The sequence below is a fragment of the Leptinotarsa decemlineata genome, unplaced genomic scaffold, assembly GCF_025532065.1.
Source record: "Leptinotarsa decemlineata unplaced genomic scaffold, Ldec_3_MD MMD2_tig00000035_RagTag_RagTag, whole genome shotgun sequence".
In the NCBI taxonomy this organism is placed as follows: domain Eukaryota; kingdom Metazoa; phylum Arthropoda; class Insecta; order Coleoptera; family Chrysomelidae; genus Leptinotarsa; species Leptinotarsa decemlineata.
Genome location: NW_027412540.1, coordinates 7,741,188 through 7,758,515, shown reverse-complemented (window position 1 = coordinate 7,758,515; position 17,328 = coordinate 7,741,188). Strand labels below are relative to the sequence as shown.

General features: G+C 36.3%; 1 protein-coding gene across 1 annotated transcript in view; it reads left to right on the top strand.

Annotated features, from left to right (window-relative positions):
- Window positions 1–17,097, top strand: part of LOC111508879 (cytochrome P450 6a2) — a 45,588-nt gene extending 28,491 nt beyond the window's left edge. Inside the window, exons 6-8 of the mRNA XM_023164504.2 lie at window positions 9,462–9,663; window positions 11,591–11,842; window positions 16,919–17,097. Coding sequence (XP_023020272.2) covers window positions 9,462–9,663; window positions 11,591–11,842; window positions 16,919–17,088 — 624 coding nt within the window. The 3' untranslated portion in view covers window positions 17,089–17,097. The remainder of the gene's footprint in view (window positions 1–9,461; window positions 9,664–11,590; window positions 11,843–16,918) is intronic.
- Window positions 17,098–17,328: the final 231 nt, after the last annotated feature.

The window sequence follows — 17,328 nt, the reverse complement described above, 5'->3', positions numbered from 1 at the left end:
AAAATTACATTTATTCTATTTAAAAAAAAATCTTCAAGTAGGCGTTGCAAACAAATGCTTTGACGTAAATACCTGTCACCGAGCCTGTCAAATATTATTTAATTACACGATAAAATAGTAATTGTCGTTGTTGTTAGCCTGTTATTATTGTTTATTGTTGAATAGATAATATTGTGTTATTATCGTCGAATATGCCGGGTGAGCATTATAGCCATGAAGAAAAGTTTAACATGCTAACGTGCTACATTTTGTGCCACAAAAATACTGTAAATACAGCAGCAATGTATCTTAATACATATCCAGAAAGAAAGCAGCCATGTAAGTCCATTTTCTTAGAGCTGGCTCGAAATTTGAAAGAATATGGTTCATTTAAAAAGCCTGTTTTATCTCGAAAAAAGGAATCTTCAGAAGAAGCCCAAAATAATGTTTCACAAGCACTTGTTGAGAACCCTGAAATATCAACTAGCCAAATCGAAAATAATGTAGGAGTAGCCTGATCCACAGCTCAATTTATTTTGCGTAAAAATAGATATCACCCCTATAAATTTAGGATTTGCCAAGGACTTAAACCAGGGGATTTCGAACGGCGCCGAAATTTTTGCGAATGGTATACACGCGCGTGTGAAGAAGATTATGATTTCCCTTCAAAAATAATATGGTCCGACGAAAGTATGGTCACTAATAATGGTATCTTCAACCGCCGCAATACGCATTACTGGGCTTAGCAAAATCCGCGTGTTAAGAAAATATCAAGACATCAAGAACGTTTTGGGTTTAATATGTGGTGTGCAATATTAGGAACTAAAATACTAGGTCTGTCGCCGAACGACACCATCATTTATTGCAAAACTATGTAGAAGACTGTTTAGATAACTTACCTCTGGCACAGGTCAATAACTGTTGGTTTCAACAAGACGGTGCTCCTGCACATAATTCTAGACTAGTTTGAGAGTATCTTTCGCAGCGATTTCCTGGAAGGTGGATTGGAACCTTTAGTGAAGTGTCTTGGCCAGCGCGATCCCCTGACTTAACTCCTCTGGACTTTATCATATGGGGTTTTGTTAAAAACCGGGTTTATCAACATTCTCTTGAAACTGAACAGCAGTTACGAGAATGTGTAACTGTCGCATTTAACAGTATTACACCAGAGATGTTACGTGATGTTTTAAGTTCTATAGTTAGAAGATCATACTTATGTTTGGAAAATAACGGAAACCTGTTTGAACACCTCCTTTGAAATAAATAAAAAATGCGTTAATTTCTTTGTTGTTTTCATTACTTTGAAAAAATCATTATTAACCTACTTAAAAATACATTTTAAAAATAGAAAAAATGCAATTTTCCCTTAAACTACAAAGAAAACAATGGCATGTGGCACATCGTTGAATGAAAAATGAAATCAGATAGAGGGTGTACTTTTTTTCGGGCTATTTAAAAAAATAAAGTTGATGATGGTTTTTTGAAAACGAAACGTCAGATATAAAATCTAAAAATACCATCGTGTAGTACCTCAAAAGTGCCAATGAAAAAGTGTTATTCATTTTTTGATGTCTTTTCAAATAAAGTCAGAAAAAAATAAAATTGATATTGTCAAATTCTCGTTTTTCCCAAATATCTCAGCAGGCCATGAAAATTCTTCAAGTTTCAAAAAGGCATGTAAATAAGCTTTAAAGAACATAGATAAGAAGAAAAATTGTAAAAATAATTTGGGGTGGTATACCTGTAGGGGTGGTATACCTGTAGGGTTTACCTGTAGGGTATATCTATACATATAGCATAAATAGCGTTAGCTTCGCGATAGTTTCTAGTTTAATCTTCCTCTTGAAGATGATCACTTGGTGATCGAAAAACGTGTCGAAGTGTTGAAAATAGCGATTTGGGAAAAAACTCCAGTAATATTCATTACTACACCAAAGTTTCCAAACAGTGAATCATGTGAAAATATAAGAATAAAACTAGTTCTCTCAGTTCTGTCACTAGTGCTCTGTCTCAGTTTTTGACATGTCATCTATCCTTGACCTCCGAATCACTCACACTCCTACCTCCACATTTTCACTCCACAATTATTGTCATAACGTTTATAACAATACTATCCAGATTCAATCGAACCCTGGCCTGAGATTGAATCCTCCTCGATGATCGAAGATGCCTAAGATACAGCAACCTAATTTTTAAGAATTCTGTATAAAAGATGTACCATTCAGATACAAGGGTTAGTCTCGAGCGTACTGGATATTTCTGCCACATATTTTATATATCAGGTGTCTTCGAGAGGATTTAATCTTAACAACGTCGAAGGACTTTGGATGGGAATTTCGACTTTGACCTTAAAATGAGAACCGACTCACATCCAGCAAAACGAAAAAAACAACCCCAGTTCAGAAATTGTGTAGCTGTGGAAAGATGAAGACACATTCCATTATATTGGGGCATAGAACAAACTTATGTGAAGATTTCGAGGATGGCGTTGAAATCATCGATAAGTACGTTCAAATTGGAGATCGTTATCTACAGAATCGATAGTAAAATCCAAAAGTTGTGTAGATGACGTTTTCGATTTTACCTATATAAACAACTATGACATGGTCTCTATCATGCAAATAGGTCGAAAATGGTGTGAGTCATGCGATAGATCACTGACAAGTTTTACGCGAGTCCCAACTTGCATATTACGCATGAGTGTTTAACTTGTGACACACCAACTGCCGACCTTCTGACCAAAAGAAATGTGGTCGTTTTCAGGGCAACACTATTCATACAAACAGTAGAAGTATTCGGTCATTAGGTGGGATACTAACAAATTGTCACCCACTACTAGCTACTTTTACTCAAATAGAGCAGAAGTTGAAATTTTTGCTCATACTCTGAGCAAACTGGAGGGATACTACTTGAAATTCCTGTCTGGTGTTGCTGAAAACTCGCCGTCTGTCGATGTATTGGTGTTTGGAAATGCTCCAGTCCAAGAATATTGAGTCAGTTTGATAGAGGGGCGTGATTCATATGATCCATAGAGTTGACCAAGTTTTTTCGTATTTCAAAAAGTGTAGCAACTGACTATATTAACACTGATGGAAACTGCATGGGCTACGAAGAAAAAATTTGAATTATTATCAACGATAACGTTGTTTGAGATTGAAGACTTCTAGGTTTAGATCTGTTCCAGTGATAAATTATGATTGTTTTTTCTATTTACTTTGAAAGTTGTAACCTTTTTCTGCTGACGCAAGAAATTCACTCAATTTGATTGTCATACATCAAATTCACATCCAATTTTTTTGCTAGGAGGCCACTTGGAAAATAATTTGTTTCTATCTTAGTCAGTGAGGGATTAGCTACTCCATATACTTTTGTCAAGACTATCCTCAGATACTTCAAAATCCATATTTTATTTCACAATGTTATATACTTCCAAACAAAATTCCAGTTTCACTTATGTAGCGGCTTCGCTTTATTCCTCATTTTCTTCTCCACAGGAACCTACCTGAGAATCCGTCAGGAAGGCTCCTATGGATGAACTACCATATTCTGTAGGACATTCATCTAACTCTGCGGATTACGCCTAATTAACAGATTGGATAGTATACTAGTATTATCACCGAATTTACATGAAATAGATGTAATGTAATATGAAAATAAATATTACCGACTGATATACTTACCGTTGCGAACCAAAAAATTGATAACAACTGGAAATGAAGAGACGTAGTAGTACTCTATCGAAGCTCAATATTTGAAGGCTATAGAGAGCAGTTCGAATGGTGATAGCTTTCGGGCAAAAGCAATTCGACATCTTTCACTTCTTCCACTATTTCTGATACAGAGGTAATAAGATCAGAAGGCATCTTCAGATTCACCATGCCAAAGGCATTCAAGGTCGTTTATGATCGAACAAAAAGTCACTCTTTGACTAATGATGTTGGTTTCGTTTCAAAGAAGAAGTTAAAAGGCATTCGCAAAGTCACACCTCGACAAGTGCGTTCAAAGTCACTTGTGGTTGAAGCAGGTAGTGGGATGTCGACGTAATCTCAATCTCAGTCAGAAGACCTCTATGAAGTTACCTTATCAACTCCTTTTTGGTGGAACAAAAGCCTTGAAAGTAAAAGAAAAAAAGGTCGACGACTATTCAATCGAGCTAAAGAGTCAGGTAACTGGGAGCTTTAACGACACTTTAACGACATACAATAAGGAAATTAGAAAGGCAAAACGGAAGTCTTGAAGAAAGTTCTGTGAGAGTATCACTGATTTACCTCTCAGCGCAAGAATTCACAAGATTCTCTCTAGAGAGCCGACTGCTGAAATTGGGTCGCTTAAACGACCCGATGGGATATTTACGACCTCTAGTAAAAAAACGTTAGAGCTTTTGATAGAAAACCACATTCCTGGAAATCTGACTCTGAATAACAACAGACCGCCCATATTCGAGGGCGCTAAACACCGAAAAAAGAACGACTGGGACGTCGCAAAAAAGGTTATCACAGCACCGGCAGTTGAATGGGCTATCAAGTCTTTTCAGCCCTTCAAATCTCCTGGAGAGGATGGTATATTTCCAGCTCTTCTTCAAAACGGACTGGAAATAATTTTACCTATTCTCACGTGGAAGTATATACCACCCAGATGGTTGGCAGCAAGGGTGGAATATATACCTTAAGTGGGCCGGAGAGACCCACACCCTAAATCGGTACGACCAATCAGCCTTACATCCTTTCGGCTGAAAGGACTTGAGAGGATACTGGACGGACTTATCAGGAGGGTATGCATCTCCACTGAATAACCACCAGTATACTTATCAAACCGGCAAATCGACAAATTCAGCATTGAACAACCTCGTTGAGAAAATGTCCCAATCCCTTGACAACAAGGAGATTGCGGTTGCTGTATTTGTTGACGTTGAAGGAGCATTTGACAATGCACTACCCAAATTTATAGGATTGTCTCTGGCTAGAAAGGGTATAGAATCGACCATAACTGGCTGGATCCATGTCATGCTAGTAAACAGAACTGCAACTACGACTCTTCGAAGCGAGGCTGTCAGGTTCAGGGTCACCAGGGGCTGCCTTCAGGGGTCGCTCCTGGTGGATAGTATGCTTGATGCCCTCGACACAAGAAAAGTTGATCTGCAAGCTTATGCAGATGACCTTGTCATCCTGGCAAGGTACACGTCGGGAAGGGTAGCTTGTAATATCCTCCAAAGCGCGTTGGACGTTGTTTACACTTGGTGCCTGAGGGAGCAGATGTCTATCAACCCCAGCAGAACTGTGTTGATCCCCTTCACCAAGCGAAGGAAATTGGATGATCTAACGCCACTTTCCCTCAATGGTGTGGTCATTCCATTTGGAACGGAGGTGAAATATCTTGGCATTGTCCTTGATAACAGACTCACCTGGAACGCTCACTTGGAAAAAGTTTCACACAAAGCCAGACTGTCTCTATGGACAAGTCGAAGGATTTGTAGTGAAACTTGGAGTTTAGGTCCAAAACAAATCCATTGGATTTATTTGATGATTGACAGACCAATGGTCACTTATGGTGCAATTGCTTGGTAGCCGAAAGCTTTACAGAAAACGGCCCAAGCGAAGCTCTCTGGCTTACAGAGACAGGCTTGTCTGGCTATCAGTGGTGCCATCAGTACCACACCGTCAGCGGCCATGGATATCCTTCTAGATCTACCTCCTCTTCACATTTCTCTGGGAAGAGAGGCTAGATGGACTGCATACAGACTTGTGCACATTGCCAATTGCACAAATCAATTCAATGCAGAGTGCAATATACTGTTGGTTGACATTGGAAGTCACAGCATTCTGGAAATGACCTCTGACTTTATGCCTCCAACTGTCAACTACGAACTGCCTTACAAAGTACTATTCCCGAGTAGAGAGGACTGGATCCTACGGGAGAAGGAAATATTAAGAGCAGATAGTTGTTGGTTCACAGATGGATCAAAAACACCTTCCGGTTCTGGTGGAGGTGTTTTCAGTCGCAGACCTAGGACAGAGTTATCTACCTGCCTAGGAACCTATGCTACTGTATTTCAAGCGGAAAATTACTCTATTGAATTGTGTGCGGAGAGATTGGATAAATCCAACCTCACTCACAAGTTGATAAAATATTTTCAGACAGTCAAGCGGCGTTGGAAGCTCTTGGCTTCTACCGAGTAGCGTCTAAATTGTTAGCAAACTGTCAAAAAAGACTCTCCCCGATAGGATGTCGATAACCCTTCTTGCCACCTGGATGGCAAGAAGAGTTTTGGACTTCTGGCAGAATCTTCCAGGATTGGCTCACTCCAAGGCGTTCATTCACCCTTCGAAGCTTCATTCCAAACAGTCGTTGGTCTACAGTAGGGATGAACTACGATTTCTAACAGGCATTCTTACAGGTCACTGTCATTTGAATCATCACATGCATAGACTTGGACTGTCGTAAGACAGTGTGTGTCGCCTCTGTCTGGAAAATGATGAAACTGCAGAGCATATACTTTGTGCCTGCCCCACTGGGGACCGAATCGGGTTCTTTGAGTTCGGCAGATCCGTACTCCTACCATCTGACCTGAAAGATCACTCACCATACAAACTAATCGTATTCGTTAAGAAGCTGGGTATATTTGGTCGAGTGTGAATAGGTATGAGCCACAATAAACCCTTATGGGTTGCGATGGAGGGTCGAATAGGACCCACTCACTTCAGATCTACCTAGCTACCTTATCAAAACGTTATTCGAAATCGTTCAGAATCAACCACCCTTGGAGTCATCATGTTTGGGACACACATTTGCATAAAAATTCAGTATGCTTGATACTGACTCTTGTGAGTGAGCGGAGTATATTTCCCATGAGATATAAAAGGTTGGGAAGAATGGTGCACCATTTTACCCAATTCAGAGACTAAATGGAGTTGGAGGCCATCCTCAAAATAACCTTGCCAAAAGCGTTCAAAGTCGTTCAAGACCAAACCTAAGTCATCCTGAAGCACGAAGTGTCAAAGTCATCTCAAGGTCAGTTGAAATGCGCTCTCAAGTCACCTTTCGAAGTACGCTCAAAGTCGTTCGTCACCGCTGGTAACGTCACGGTCATGGCATTACTTAAGGTCGAAATCATTCTTGGTCGAAGAGAGTTTCTCAAAATCAAACCCAAAATCATTCTCAAAGTGAATTCGGAGTCTTTCCAAAGTGAACATCAAAATCCTCAAGGTCACTTACATAGGATGATAGATATTTGCAAAAATATTCAGTACACTCGGAACTGACTTGTGAGTTTGTGGCCCCCCTTTTTAACTTAATCAATAAGGTAGAGAGAAAGATATATTTGCTAACTGATCTTGACAATAGCATTGCTGAAAGTCATTCAAAGTCGAACCAAAAACCCTAAATTTCCTCACCGAAACCGTTGAAGTCATATCCATTACTTCGTGTGTGACGTCAACATCGTTTAATGGTCGAATGGTGTGGGGAGGTTCGAAATAAACCAGCTACTAGGTAGTCTGATCAACAAGTTCAAAAACATGAAAAATAGGGATAAAGGTCCTACAAATATAAGCGATAGCAGTTTCGATTCGGAATCACATCTAGAAAAATATTTTTGAAGGATTTTGATGCAGGTGAAAAATTGCAATTGTTATTAACAAAATAAGATTTAAAAAAATTTTTCGTTAATAATTCACAAAATAATAATATTTGAGCAATTTTGAAAAAAGCTCGTTGAAGAAGGGGAAATTTCCGATAAAAAAGTTTCATTTCTCGAAACTCTATCTCCATTATTTATAATTTTAATTTGACGTTGAAAATAGGGTTTCGCGCGACGTTATGGCATAAGCGCGCTGCCGCTAAAGAGAGTTTATCAAAAGAAATAATTTTTTTATAACATAGAATGTTTTAAAAATTTGAAAAAAATCTAGTATCTTCTTAACACTTGAATTAATCGAGTCGCGTAGAAAAAAAAGGTATATCACCATTTCACGAAAATTTATTAAATTGTTAACTATTGGCATTAATAATGGGATTAAAGGTATAAATATTTGGCTTATAAATTTTAAACTTCGTGGATATATATATATATATATATATATATATATATATATATATATATATATATATATATATATATATATATATATAATATTTTTGGAAATTTTTTTCTTGCTGTTTCGTTGTCTAGAGATAATTATGATTTTTAAAAATGAAATTTTTCCTCAATTTTAATTTTTAATTGTTTAAAATCGATTTTTTTATATTTCGGTTGTTCAAATGATTAGTCAAGAAATAATTCCACATTTAAAAATCATAATTCATACTTTTCAATAATTTGCAAAAAAAGTCTTCCTTTATTCATTATTTGATTGTTTATTAGTTCAACAATTTGTTATAAACAAATATTGACCACTGTTATATTGTTTCTGAAGCAGAAAAAATTATAAAAACAGCTATATGTAAAAAAAGTGCCATAAAAAGGTTTTTGTAATTTATTATAATATATATATATATATATATATATATATATATATATATATATATATATATATATATATATATATATTATATATATATATATATATATATATATATATGAATATCGATTGAAAAAAAATTTATCAACAATTTTCAGATATTTCATTTTGCAATAGTTGTAAAAAATCATAATTAACAAATTAATGAATTTTTATAATTTTATAAAGTTTTATCTTAGGATCGTATGAAGCATATGAATCGAAAGGGCTCCACGAAGTTCAGAATTTATAGGCCGATTATTTATACCTGTTATCCCATTATTTATGCCAACGGAGTTTGGGAAAAATTTGTTAGTTAACAATTGAATAACTTTTTGAAAAATGGTGATAAAACTTTTTCCCACGGTACTGGATTCATTCAAGTATTGAGAAGATACTAGATTTTTATCAAATTTTTGAAACGACATTTTATGTTATAAAAAAATTATTTCTTTTGATAAACTCCCTTTAGCGGCAGCGTGCTTATGCCGTAACAGCCGCGCGGAACCCTATTTTCAACGTCAAATTAAAATTATAAATAATGGAGATAGAGTTTCGAAATTTGAGACTTTTTTATTGAAAATTTCCTCTTCTTTAACGAGCTCTTTTCGAAATTGCTTATATGTTGATATTTTTTGAGTTATTAACGAAAAACTAAATACCATTTTTTTCAAATCTTATTTTGATAATAACAATTGCATTTTTTCACCTGCACAAAAATCCTTCGAAAACAGTTTTTTAGAAGCGATTCCGAATCGAATGAGCTATCGCTCATATTTTTAGGACTTATCTCTATATGTTTTTGAACTTGTTGATTAGACTAGAGGGTTAGTTAGATATTTCGTTGAAGAGTGATTCGGGTGTGATCCAAAAGATAACTGAATTTTGTCAGGTTATTATAATCAATCAAATTCATTCATTGATATACTCGTAAGCCATCAATTTCAAGTCAATGCACAGATCAATTCAAATTACAGTCATTTTCAGGCCGCCCAGGTATTCTCATTATTTTCTGCATCTCTCGAAACATCTTCAACTGTTATAACCTTTACTCTGTATGAATTAGCAACTAATACACATATCCAGGAGAGGCTCAGGAAAGAAATAAATGAAGTTTTAGAAAAGCATAAAGGTCAACTGAATGATGTCGCTTTGAATGAAATGATATACCTCCGTCAAGTGATAAACGGTAAGATTTTCGCATATTTCATCATTATATTTTTCCTGATAGGTGGGATTGGAACCTAGGGAAAAAATTAATCTGATGAAAACTCATTGACTTTCAGCGTATCTAGTAGGCACTCTTCTATTTTTTCACGAAGTTTACTCCATGAAGTAACGACATATAAGAGTAGTTCTGATTGTAGAAAACGACTGCAGTCACTAAGCTAGTACTACTATGGAATTTATAACGAGTATCAAGATCAATACTACCCTGATGTGAACTTGCGGTCTGCCATTAATAGTTTTTCTATATGAATATATGAATGTGGAGTACCGCGTCAAATTTCCAATATAATATAAGTATAACGGAAAATATTAATATTTCAAGTAACAGGGATTTTTAACGGAAGCAAGTGATTTTAAAATAATTTGATTAATTTATCTGAGTAACACAAGTTGAAAAGGTGACGTCCTATTTTCTAGAAAACAGAATGTGTTTGGATAGGAGCAGGTCTTCCAAGAAAGCTTGGTTGATTTTGAATTTAGGGACGTGAAATGGGCAGGTTCCTCATTGTGGATGATTTCAATTTCAGATCACACCCCTTTGGGCATCCACAGTGTTTGAATCAACTTCATTGAAATTTGTGTATTGGTGGCATTCTCAACCTTGTACATTCAGAAATATCAGGAATTCCAGTTAGGGATATATTCGAGCCCGGGCCAAAGCTCAGTTCGAAATTGAGCTAAGCCTCGAACAGAATCACGGATTTTTTCACGAGCCGAGCCCAAGCCACAAGATCTCGGACCGAGCCAAGCTTTTGGGTCGTTTCGAGCTATTGAGAGGGTTTTGATGACTTTTTACCCCTTAGAGATAGCTTTATGAAAATCAAGTTATGGATGTCATCAAGTATCAAACTAAATGAAATTAGAGGTTCTCGCTATCTTTTCAACCCCTTAAGGGTTGATTCGTTGCAAATCCTGACATTAAATGAGGATAGCGAGAGGAGGTGGTGAGAGGAAGTGGAGAAGAAAAAAATATAACACAGAATGGTCAAAGCAGTAGGTATATGTATTTTTGCAAATTTGACAATTTCGAAAGTGTGCACATGTTCAGAACGAAACCGCGTAGAACTCAACGTTACTGTAATCGAATCATGACAGAATTCATTAAAGGAACATTTATCCAAAAACATCAGCTATAAAACAACAGTCATCACTAAAGTATACTATCTCAATTTTTCATAACGTTCTTTCTCTCTCCTAATCGTACAGCTTGGAGTTATTCAGTTTCATAACTTTGGCAATCAACTATTTTTTTCATTATCTGACTCAGTAATTCATTACCAATTGTCGTGTTTCTAATTTTGAAAATGGCTGGAATAGGCTATATGGGAAAGTTTAGATCACTTCTTATCCCTTTGAGATAAAAATTTTAAAATTCTCGATAAAAGTGTCATTTCATATCTAGCAAAGAGGTTCAGTATCAACTTTATGTATTCAAAGTTGAAAAATAGGAATGAAAAGGTTCAGGACCCTTTTTCGTCCCTCTGAAAATAAAATTTTAAACAACCCAGCTTCCTAGTGCTGGGCATTGATAAATGAGTATTTTTTCAATATGAAAATCAATAATGATTCGACTCGATGCCCGAGCCTAGCCGAGGATTCAAAAGTCGAGCTAAGCTTCGAGTCGAACCAAGGTTTTTTGAAATAAAGCCGAGCAAGCTCAAGTCAAAGCCCAGCTCAACTGGACTGGAGAAGAGCTCAGACAACAGCCAAAGAAAATTATAAATTACAACAAAATGTCTTACTTGAATAGTTAAGGGTTCATAACCTTTCTGTTGACAATTTTTATCTCTAAACTCATTTTTAAAGAGATTAATTGATACCATCACTATTTACTCATGAATATTCATTCATAGTATACTATACGTCTCTGTGATTTTTTATTTCAGAATCTCTTAGGTTATATCCACCGATAACAAGTTTGGAAAGGAGGTGTATGAAGAATTATAAAATCGATGGTACTGACTTGATGATAGAGAAACATATAAGTATAACAATTCCAATATTTGGACTTCATAGAGATTCCAGAAACTACCCGAATCCGGAAAAATTTGATCCCGATAGATTTAGTGCAGAAAATAAACATAATATCCAACCATATACGTACCTTCCCTTCGGTATGGGGCCGAGGAGTTGTATAGGTTAGTTGTTTTCCCGACTTGATATGTAAAATTGGTGTTATTATGACACCTTCATCAGATATAGTAAAATTCACGGACTTCTGCATGCAAATATGAATAAATCACAAGATGATAAGATTTATGAATTTTTCACGTGCATATTGGATTATTTTAAAACATTTCAGTATATTTGAAACTCTCGTTTTCGACTGATACCCAGGGGGCAAAGAATCATTCCATGTACCAATACTCTTGCGATAAATATTGGTACATGGAAAGATCACCTCATCAGTTCACTCAAATCCGCACTGAAAGCCATTTTTCAAATTATCGTGCACAAGGACTTAGACAAAGAGGTAACGATCAGTCACTTGATAGAGTATTTAAGCTTTTCTTTTTTGTTCCTAATTCAACTTTCCAGCAGGGGGTGCTATACCAAACTCTTACGGAGGTTCGAAATAGATGAACACTTTAATCTGGCAGACCACTATCATAATCTTCATGCATTCATTGTACACTGTGGTTCTGGCATTGAATCTTGTCATTATTACGCATTGGTCAGAGACGAAACGAACTTGTTTGAGTTTGATGATAGTCGTGTCACTAAGTGATCTGGCAATGTCTTGAATTCATTGAAGCCTCATAAAAGAGAGGACATTGGTAGATCAGGATCTTCAGATGATGTGGTGCTGCGGGTTTTTCCGGGATTTCTTGCTGATGAAAAGCAAATGCACCACTGGAATCAATGAAGTTACGGAGCGCCAATTAATTTTTTTTGTTTCATAATTTCATGATTTGTATTACTTTCTTCTTTAATATAACTCACCAATTTTTATCAACCCTAAAATATTTAATGGAAAGTGAGGTTAAGTGATATACCATGAGGCAAGGCACGAAATAATCTTTTTGATGATATCATATTCATTAAGATTCACTCGTTCAATGAGAAAATGGCTTTGAGAACAATAATCCAATTAATTGGGAAGTAACGATGAATATAAATGAGTTGTAGTTATTATGAATCAAAACATTCACAATTAGTGGTACGTTTCAATGTGAGGGTGCTTTGTGGAAAATGTGTTAACAAACTGTTGAATTGATTCATTTGAAACGTTACTTCATCAAGTATTGAAAATTTTATCCATTTGCTTCCATACAAAAATATAGATTTTGTTCGAATCTATTTTCAACATTTTGTGGCATATCAGATGTTATGCTTCTGCACTCTGCTATAATTTCTTGGCAAACGTTCTCTTTGAACTTGGGCTTCGTAGAAAACAGCTGCATTTAAAGTGTCCCCCAAAAAAAAGTCTAAAGGTGATGAGTCAAGTAACCTGCCAAGCCATTCAGCTAGCCTTCACCTCCTGCAAATGACGCCAGTTAACATTATAATTGCAGTCGAATTTTCAGTGACCTATGATATGACTGCCTGATATGCTAGCAGGTACCTGCTAACTCATTTATTCACAAGATTGCAGTCTTCTACCAGGATCATTCTATTTATTTCCTATACTAATTTGATTTTGTATAAATGAAAATTTTTCGCTATTTAAATACGAATCGTAGACAAACGGGATACCCTCCAGGCTCCAGACAGATAATGGGTACTTTAAGTGTGATCCAAATGAATACGCCCCAAAACAACAACTTCCACAGCTTCATTTCTGATGGAGTCCTGCGGTTGGTGACAAATCTGCCATCGACAAACTTTCTAACTAACTTGACAACATACGAATAAATCACATCTTAATTAGAATGACTGTCCTTGAACAAGCCAGTTTGAAGAAGGTGGTTGACAATGTTTCGTGGTGTATTTCATCAGTTCGGACTTCCATTGTCTAATATAATATAAATTGATTTGAATTCCCTGAAAAAAATAAAAAATATCAACCAAAAATAACAATTTTACTGAAATTACAAAGAAATAACATACAAGCTACAACCATAAAAAATAAAAAAATAAAATAATAAAAGTTAAAAAAATATTTTTTATTTTTTTATGGTTGTAGCTTGTATGTTATTTCTTTGTAATATCAGTATTTTGTTTAATGAAATTGTTATTTTCGGTTATCCTTTTTAATTTTTTTCAGGGATTTCAAATCAATTTATATTATATTAGACAATGGAAGTACGAACTGATGAAATAAGCCAGTCTAATACAATTATTTTTTCGAAAATTGATTGGAATTAACTATGTTTTACAGTGGAATCTCGATTATTTCGAAAGCAATCAAACTGAATCACTGACGAGACTGGAATAATCGTTTGCGTTGATAATTTTTCTACAGTTACCTGCAGTTTTTCTTGAAAAATGGAAGATTCAATTACGATAAAACATTGCAACATTGTGATCTCACTTTCGATAAAATTAGCTAATTGAGGAATGATTGTAGTTATTCTGAATCATAATACCCAAAACTCATTCGTGTTTTTCATGAATACCAAAATTATCGGGTTAATGTTCTCGAAACCGCTTTGGCATTGACTATTTTAGTAAATTCCATTCGATAGTGTATCATTGAAAAGAGTACATTTTGGATCATATTTTCAACACTTATTGAAGTAAAGTTTCAATAAATCGATTCAACAACTTGTTCACTCTTTTTCTACAAAGCACCGTTACCAGTAACCAACATCGAAACCTGCCGCTAATTGTGAATTTTTTTATTTCTAACAACTACAACTTATTGGTAGTTTAGGTCAATACCCAACTTTTTGGGGGAATGTTTTCGAAATCGTTTCTGTTTGAGTACATTTTGATGAATAGGGTATTAGTAGAAAGATAGTTGTGTGCCTTTTCTTATGACATATTACTCGATAACTCTTTTCATTTAAAATATTTGGATAGTGACACTCCCTCGCTAGGACGTTGAATATACGGGTTTAAGACAGAAGTCCCCCTCAAAAGCAAACTGCGCGTCTTTGAGAAATTTGGCTTTGAATTGCAAATGAAAGAGAAGAACTAGGTGCACTTTGTCGGCTGGACCGATTTTCACCTACTAAATGGTGTGCGTATGAATGGTTCTTATAAGTTCATTCAAAAAAGGTTCGACAATGTTTCACTCCATTTCATTGACTGAAATGGAGTGAACTGGTTGGAAATCTATGAAAGAGCAAATGAAATAAAACTCAATGTTGAAATTATTGGATATATTATACTAAAAATGATTGGACCGAAATATTTGTGAGAAAGCAAATATGTAAAGAAAACAAATTATTGTGATCTGAAATTGAAGTGGATTGATAATAGGTGAAATAATCAGTTCATTGTGAACTACTCCGTAGTCCCCGCATCGTCCGCAAAAGAAAACGATGCGGGGACTACGAAGAGAATGTGCAGCTAGCAGATGGAAGCATCCCACACCATTTGAATGCTTGACAGACGTATACAAATTTCGGGGTGGAACAACGCCACTTACAACGCCACAAGTATCAGCACAAAACTTCGACAGATCTGGTCATCGGAACTGTCGGGGAAGAATAAAGTTGCTGCAATAAATATGCTTGCCGTTCCAATCTTACTCTACTCGTTTGGAGTAGTGAAGTGGACTCGAGAGGACCTGTATCAACTCGTCGTAAAGACCCGAAAAATTATGCCGTTCCACGATTGTACTTCCCCCGACAACAAGAAAGCCATTTGGAGTGGCTACATGACAGAAGACAGAATGCTGCTGGATGTAGCATTTGAAGTCAAGTGTTCGGATCCCTTTCTCTGCATGGTCCGCGACCATGATAGATCAGGAATTGGAGCATTTTCGTTTAATAATGCTGCCCGAGCAGCCTAGGAACTTGGTTTAGTTTTCGACAGTGAACGAGGTGATTGCAACTCTGTCACCGAGTTGAAACCCGTTCAGCAAAATATAAAAGCCGCAGAGATTACCAGACTTCTGCGAAAACACCAAAATAAGCCAATGCATGAGGTCTTCTTCAATAACATTGAAGACCTTGGCATTGGTGAGCTGAGGTAAGAAACTGAGGGGTTCATCATGACTTTCCAGGAAGGTGTATTCAACAACTCAGTCCACCACATTCGCGTGATGGGTATAGAGGTTCCTGACACAAGATGCAAGGCCTGCCAAGAGGCGTCCGAGACTCTAATGCATTTGCTATCAACATGTCCAGCATATACAGTCTCGGCCTATATCCATCGACATAACGAGGCCCTAAAGTGCTATATTACCATCTAAGGCACTCTCAAGGTATTGACGAGACACCGGTGTTGCCCTACGCTCCGGGGAATATTGAATCCGTTGTGGGGAACGAGAAGTGCCGAATTTATTGGAACTTTTCGTTTCCCACTCTCAGGCTCATACAAGATGATAAGCCTTATGTAGATCAAGATGTAAATATCATCATCAAGATGTAAAATATCAAGATTTTCTCTTCGAACTTCGCAGACTCTATCCAGATCACCCTGTCAATATGGTTGTTCTGATTACTGGAGTCCTTCGAATCTTGAAATCATACCGGCTTGCCGCACTGAGGGAGAAATTTTAGCTAGACAGTTGAAGAAGGCTGTTATTCTTGGCTCACTGTGCTTGCTCAGGGTTCATGATTCTCGAACCCAATGATCACTTACCCCACGTTGTGGGGAGTGGTCGTTGGTTGATAACGCTGGCGCGCCCTCCTGAATGTATCGAGGCTTCGGGGGATAGGGCCTGACCAGCACATACTACGGTGAAAAATAATAATAATAATAATAATATTCATGTACCATTTCGAACAATATAGTGAGTTTTACAATGAGTAAATATATCAGGTTAAACACACGAGTGTAGAATTCTCCTTGTTTGCGAGAGAGAAATAATACAAGAATAGAAATAACAATGAAATACAAGTTACAATACAAAATATAAGTATACATATATATGGAATACAACATTATATGTGGATTTATTTCAAAATCTTCCCCTTGAAGATGATCACTTGGTGATCGAAATACGTGTCGAGGTGTTAAAATAACGGTTTGGTGTTGGGATAAAACAGTAATATTCTCTCGAATAACTTGTTACTTATTGCTACAAACTGAATTTTATTTATTGGCAAAGTAACCATTTTTCGTTTCGAGAGTGAGATCTAATTCGGAATATTTTTCAGGTCAGCGTATTGGATTCTTGTTGATACAAATAGCTCTTGTCGAAATACTGAAGAAGTTCAAGCTGATTGTCAGCGCTTCCACACGATTACCGTTTGAGATGGATAAAGTGAATTTATTCTTAACTATTAAAAATCCCGTCTTTCTAAAAGCTGAAAAAATACAACACTGACAACAACAAGGAAGATTTCAGATAACCTCACGATAGTTTGTAAATGTTTACTATAGTAAAAAATGAAAGTTGCATTGTAACGGCAAAAACAAAACAAAAAATGATAAGGGCGCAACCAGTTTATTTTTATACATTCAAACTGGAAAACCTCCAGGTCTTTTGGATTTCGTCCTGTACTACACTAAATGACTTGGATATTAAATTATGCCGTGTTTTTGAAAAGATTATGATGATTTGTCG